The following is a 6,739-nucleotide window of genomic DNA, read 5'->3' as shown; positions in this document are numbered from 1 at the left end:
TTAATTATAATTGGACATGCTCAACTGTGTCATTGTCATAGATTTTCCACGGTATGCCTTGGCCAAAACAAATGTCAGCAATATGATATTGTACATCATCCATACCCTATGTTGTACATAACCGATCCTTGTGATTTGGGTTTGAAATTTGTGTGCCGATTTTCAATGCAATACGAAAATGGAGATAGTTTGTATGACGCATGGTAGTGTACGACGCAGCGGTTAAAAGGATGGAATATACGACAAGTCAGTATAAGTATCAGACATGGGGCCATTCGTATTCGTCATTCGTATTCGAATGCATTCGAATACAGGTTTTGGCACCTTCGTGCTGTATTCGAATGATTTTGGCTTTCGTTCGATAGTCCATGAATACAATTCGAATAGTTGAAGTTAACTTTTGAACCAACAATTCATGAATACAAAAACTTGAGTACATTGTTGTAGGTTTTTGCCAACCTAAGAATTTGCAAATTCGAATACACGATATTTTTTACGAATACAATTCGAATTGTTGTCGGCCTTCGGCAAGGTAACAATTCGTAAAATCGAATACTTGACTACATTTGTACGAATACCATTCGAATTGTTGTCAGCCTGTGGCTAGGTAACAATTCGCAAAATCGAATACATGACTACATTTTTACGAATACAATTCGAATTGTTGTCAGCCTTTGGCAACGTAAGATACGTAAAATCGAATACATGACTACATTTTTACGAATACAATTCGAATTGTCGATTACCTCCAGACTAGAAGTAGTCGAGAATATTTTGCTATATATTGTTGCCAAATAGATTCGAATACAATTCAAATTGGCAGTGAATGTGACCTGATTTGACAAGTTTTTGTTTATGTTACGAAACAATGACATATAGAAGTTTAATTGTGACGTTACATAAATGGAATTGTGTTACAAAGCTTGCAACATTGGGTTGTTCTCAGCACATGACAGGTGTAGCGTGTTCATGAAGCAAACATTTCATGTAAATTTGGTGAAATTGTTATAACGGAGACTTAAATCAGTCAAGCTAATGTGGCAAAAAAGCTCGTTGGTTTACATTTTTACCAATAAAATTGCAATTCATAAACCCATGTTACTTTTTGATCGAATACCTTTTAAGTTTCGGGGCATTTTATTTCTTTTATTTTCCGCAACTTATTTCTTTTATTTTCCGCAACAAATTGAATGTTATTCGAATTGTTTGCTTCTTACAACAACTGAACAATTCGTGAATACAAATAACTAGAACTATTAATTCGAATACAATTCGAATTGCTACATCTCAAAAAGTACGAAGTATTCATGAATACGAATACACGCTTGGGGTTTATTCTAATAGTATTCGAATTACACGTTGTTGTTTTTTGGTCAACTATTCATGAATACTAATACTTGACACGCTTTATTCGAATACAATTCGAATTGCTGCCACCTTAACATTACGAAACAATTCGTGAATACGAATACCTGACTCGCATTATTCGAATACAATTCGAATTGCCGAACTTTAAAAAGTGCTTAGAATTCTCGAATACGAATACATGCCTTGGTTTATTCGAATAGTATTCGAATTACTTGTCGTTGTAGTTTGGTCAACAATTCATGAATACAAATACTTGATTCGTTTTATTCGAATACCATTCGAATTGCTGTCACTCAAAAATTGCCAAAGTATTCATGAATTCGAATACAGTCATGCAGGTATTCGTAAAGTATTCGAATACAGGACGCGTGTATTCGACCCCATGTCTGATAAGTATATAATGGCATTATAGTTTGATTATATCTATCTAGGCATTCTTTTCACCAGCATTCAAGTTTTCCCAGAGTGTGCCAACCACGCTCTCCACTGTCCCCAGTGTCTCCGAAATGCATTCCGGTTACTGGTGGATCATCTTTGTTGGTCAGGTATCCTTCATCCGAAGTAGTTATATCATTTGAGTTTTGATCGCAGTTACATTTGTAGTTATTGTCGATACACGTTCCTTGATCAAACAAAGAATGATTTTATGCGATGCAATTAGTAAAAACAATTCCGAGATTAAGAACGTTTTTATTCTGTTAAGGTGCAAAGGAATTGTGGATGGCATATATACTGTGTGTCAACCCGTTAAAAATACACTTAAATATACCATAGAGTCTATCTATGGCAGGGGCGGGCAACTTCTCCAGTCGGCGGGCCTGATATGGGAAAATGAAGTACTTGGCGGGCCGGATTCCTGAATCGATACATTAATCGCGTATTTATCCAATGATTTAAAACGGATTTTTGACCACCTAAACCAGGGGTGGGGAACCTTTTCGTTTATAAAAGCTACCTAACGATTTATCGACACTCGTGTAGGCCGCATAGACTATTTCCCAGGCCAAGGGCAGTGAGGTTCAAACTTTTTGACTTACACAATGGTCGTTTTGCTATTTCCTCGTAGTTTGTAGGACTTACGGTCCCAGCTAATTAAAATTCCTCACTACATTTTCATCTTCACTACAACATTCAGGATTTATTTAACCTAGAAATTGCTGAACCTGGAGTTTTTGGTAGTCCTAACTATGGAAATCGCTTTATGTACCACTATGGGACCACATGGGTCTTGTTTGAAAACCGCTGCCCTGGAACTAATCAAAAAATAATCTGCAATAAAGTCAAAAATACGTTTCTGTCTATTTTTTTCAGCGCCTGGTGCAGTCGGTTATATCAACATCTTAAAAATGTATTTTGCCATCGAAGGCCGCACTTAGTGCCCTGAAAGACCGCATGTGGCCTTTAGGCCGCAGGTTCCCCACCCCTGCCTGAACTAGGCTATACGTGTGGAAACAAAGAAAACCGTTAAAGTAGGACACACACAAGGTTGGTAGTTATGTCGTAACAATGGACGTATGGTGCAATGGTAACAACAGCGGGAAATTTTTTTGCTATTGGGGAGCGTTACTGTGCGTTACAACTGTAATTTGACGTAGTAAGCAAGTAATGGGGGATTGCGGCAGACTGTGGCCGCGGGCCACATTATCATGTAAGACCGGAAACTGTCCGCGGGCCGCTCAAAATCCCGTCGCGGGCCGGATCCGGCCCGCGGGCCGTATGTTGCCCACCCCTGATCTATGGCATAGACGTACCGGTTTCCCCACACGCGCAATAGCTGTCTCTCTCACTTCCACCCCAGTTGTATTTCAGTATTCCGTTTCTTGACACCCAGCCTGCGTAAACATGTTTGGTATTGCGTAGATGAGATCCTTTGCACCGATACTAAAAATATTTACTGGTTTAATCTATTCAACGTGAATATTATGGGCTACCAAATGTAAAATTGGTCTTAGAAATAAATGTTAAACCAGTTTCATTGTTTAACGGTGGATAACAATGAGTTTGTGCTGAATTGGAAGACAGTTGGAAATCACAGCTAGCTTATAAAACCTAAAAATGTGTTAAACCTGCAGCAAAAAAATATCAATTGAAAACTGATTTTTGAAAGCATAGAAATTTTCTCCCAATAACTTAATAAAAAATGATTTCCTGATTGCGGTTTAGTTAGCTCAGTTGGTAGATCGCGAGCGCCGGAAAGACTCCTGTGGTGGGTTTGCATTCCACCGCACTTGTCATGTGGAAATGCTTGGGAGACCTTTATTTTATTTGGTATCAGGTCAATCATTGGGCCATGCACACTGGATTTTTTGTATTAGCTAGCAGTTACCTTTATATATTGTCTGCAGTGTTGAGATGCATTGATAAGGCGAACGATATTTTCCATGCTTATGTCGTATGTTACTGTCCTTCGGTAACATCTATGTGGTTCGCATTTTCGTGTAACAATTTCAGATTCACTGTCGTGGCCAATCGATGCTCTTTTCACAGATGAATCAGCTATGTAAATTAAGTGTAGCAATTATTGAAACGTTAATTTTTTTAGCTTACTTGCATTAAAGTGATATCAAAGTTAATTAGCTTACTTGCATTAAAGTGGTATCAATGAGTAACGCAATAGTTTACGCAATTACGTAGCTTGGTTTATTTCCGGTTCATATGAAGGTATTTAACAACTTAATTTTTTACCTTTGCAGTAAACGTAGAAGGGTATTCCCTGAATCCCCAGAGGTGAAATAAGATAATATCCTGACGACACTGCAGCTTCATTGCAACTGGTGGGCACAGCATTTACTAATCAAGCAAAAAATTAAACTTTGTGGAAAAACTGATATACACAAAACAGAAAAATGCCAGCAATCATAAAATACCAGAGCGTTCCAAGCGGGAAATTGTGTTTCTTAATTCCCTGATTGTAGAAACAGACGCAGGTTCTCCTTTTTGGCCTTTGCTGCCTAGTTCACCCTATTCAACCATATGATAAAAACTTTATTGCGGGTAGCAAAATTTTGCATACATTCATGAAGGTGTCACAGAATCAATGGTTTCAAAACAAAGCCGCAGTATAAAATACTTTTTTCAAAGCTTGAAAAACAATGTTTTGTAAGTGGAAACGTCTGCTATTAAAATATCTACAAGACATGCTACTATTATCACGTTTAGTGTGTAGTTTAGCATACTACACGTACAAATTTTTAGCTAGTCAGAGATATAAGTAGGACCGGGTTTCCATTTTAGATCTGTATTCAGCTCTTATCAAGCCTTTCACCTATCAAATACACGAGCTACAATTCAAGACGATTTATTTCTACACAGAAACAAGTCAAAACTGAGTCTTGTGTGATAATTTGATGCTATACTTAAACGCACCCGGCCAGGTACTAAAACGTTTTCTTAAACATTTTGACACAATTAACCTTTGCCACCGACATTAGGTAAAAGTTTGACACTTTAAACAAATGAAGACAGTTTTATCTCTACGTGTGCAAAACCTACTGTGGAACAAAACCGTGTCGCTTAATGTCGCTAAAACAAGGCTAAATATGCTGATTAGGAACAATTGTCTTTCGTCTGTCAAAATGTGTCTCTAAACTCTAATTCAAAATTTGGACTCGTGCCAAGTCACGATAAGAGCAAAATGCAACTTGGGGTACAATATTATCCTAAATATCGTAACTTACTCACATGACTCATGTTTTGAACTTAGGGCAACAATGTACTTACAAAGCTGCCGTAATAACAATAACAAACACACCGACAAGATTTTGTCCCTAAAAAGTATTTACCTTTGGACCAATTGGTCCCACTTGGCCAACAGGTCCTCTTTTTCCAGGTGGCCCAGGTGCTCCACGACCTGACGGACCAACTGGATGCAACTGATGTTGAGTCAAATGCTGACCACTCCCGAAATACTGAATGATTGTACTCCCTTGCAACCAGTGGACGACGAGTCTTGAGATAAACTTTCACTTATCAACAATAGTGTTAGCGGCAGACAAATCATGTTTTTTAAAAAACCTTTAAAATACATTTTGGTGTATCTGCAGAAAGGTAATAATCTTTGTTAAAACAGTAGCAAATAAATGTCTCTCGAACTCTTGTCACTACGTTTGCGACTCGGCAAATAATCTGAAATACCTAACTTCTTCAAATGGCAAAAACGATTGGAAACCAGGCAAGGCTATTTGTAGCATTTTGGTCACGTACTTAACGTTTTCGTGCATCACTGTGTGTATAAATCCATCAATTTTGCGTCAGAACTAATTATTTGAAGCATGCATGACGCGGGGCATACACCAATGATTTATTACAATAAACCCACGGTACGTTTGAAAATTTTTTGACAGTTTCGCCTTTACAAAACAGAATGGTCAAGTAAAGCAAATCGATTAACTGTAGGCCATAAGGTCGGTTTAAACTCTTACCTGTACATGAATAAATCAAGTTCGAGCAATAACTAATTAGTTAGAGATAATGCTTTTTAAAAAAAAACGCAAGGCATACACCATTACAATATTTCAAAAAAAACGTCCCTAACACACGGTAGCATTTACTGCGTTTCTTGCTAATTCACATATGTCAGGTATCTAGAGATTGCTCTTGACATGTTGCTCCTTTATGACTCACTCGACCTTTTGCCTATGTCACATCACATACTGCGGCGCTCAAATTCTCGACATTACACATCATATGGTTTCCAGGTTGCTTTACAGCAGTGGTTCTCAAAGTATGGGTCGCGACCCAAACATGGGTCGCGCAGGGTCAAACACTGGGTCGCGCTATGGTGATTGAAATCTGCCTAAATGAACTTTTTTCATTCCATTTTTTAAGTATTTTCAATTCCTAGTCATGACTGAATTATTGTACCATAGGCATTTTATGTGGCTTTATCTTCGTAACCTTGGAGTATTGCATCATAAGTAAGGGTTTTCTGAGAGTTTAGATGGCACCCAGCTACAGCATTACCAGGGGCGGCTCGTGCGAGGGGGCTGCGGAGCTGCAGCACCCCCTAGATATTTTTACTTAATATTCCTACTACAATATTACAGATAATTTTTATTATATTCTTTTTTATATTCTTCAGCAATATATAATAAGTATAATTTCCACCTTTATCGGCATTTTTTCCTCTTTTTTTAAAAAAAATTATTGCATAAATATGTTATCTATGGCGGAGCTGCAGCTCCAGTTTCGTGACGTTTCGTGACGTTTTCAGTTGTGCGCATGCGCACTTGGAAAAGCTACATGCCGGGCGAAATAGGCGACAGGGGGCTGTGGCTCGCGCAGCCCCTCCCGTGACGTAGCGCTAGTTGTGCTTTCTGCGTCAGTGAGCTCCAAAGCCAAACCCGTGTACTATATTCTTAAGTTCGGCAGT

General features: G+C 38.3%; 1 protein-coding gene and 1 long non-coding RNA gene across 2 annotated transcripts; both read right to left on the bottom strand.

The window, feature by feature from the left end:
* Nucleotides 1–1,808: 1,808 nt before the first annotated feature.
* On the bottom strand, nt 1,809–3,797 carry LOC145210040 (contactin-associated protein-like 4). The gene is made up of 3 exons (XM_080079962.1): nt 3,695–3,797; nt 3,120–3,249; nt 1,809–1,990 (listed from the first exon to the last, which is right to left on the bottom strand). The coding sequence occupies exons 1-3, from the start codon at nt 3,749–3,751 to the stop codon at nt 1,809–1,811; spliced, it is 369 nt and encodes a 122-aa protein (XP_079936088.1). The 5' UTR covers nt 3,752–3,797.
* Nucleotides 3,798–4,094: 297 nt separating this feature from the next.
* On the bottom strand, nt 4,095–5,214 carry LOC145208637 (uncharacterized). The gene is made up of 3 exons (XR_013854853.1): nt 5,151–5,214; nt 4,236–4,329; nt 4,095–4,158 (listed from the first exon to the last, which is right to left on the bottom strand). It is a non-coding gene; the product is annotated as an uncharacterized LOC145208637 (long non-coding RNA).
* Between the last annotated feature and the right edge of the window lie 1,525 nt (nt 5,215–6,739).

The sequence above is a fragment of the Phallusia mammillata genome, chromosome 1 (assembly GCF_965637545.1).
Source record: "Phallusia mammillata chromosome 1, kaPhaMamm4.hap1.1, whole genome shotgun sequence".
NCBI classification, from domain to species: Eukaryota; Metazoa; Chordata; class Ascidiacea; order Phlebobranchia; family Ascidiidae; genus Phallusia; species Phallusia mammillata.
Note: the sequence above shows the minus strand (reverse complement) of the source record. Positions and strands in the feature narration are given on the sequence as shown.

Excerpts from the sequence above, each read along its gene's own strand:
- LOC145210040 (XM_080079962.1), bottom strand. The coding sequence starts at position 3,751 with ATGGAAAATATCGTTCGCCTTATCAATGCATCTCAACACTGCAGACAA. Across the intron at positions 3,250-3,694 it reads ACTGCAGACAATATATAAAG|TATCGGTGCAAAGGATCTCA; the intron begins GTAACTGCTAGC and ends AAATATTTTTAG. Across the intron at positions 1,991-3,119 it reads TTGCGCGTGTGGGGAAACCG|GAACGTGTATCGACAATAAC; the intron begins GTACGTCTATGC and ends TGTTTGATCAAG.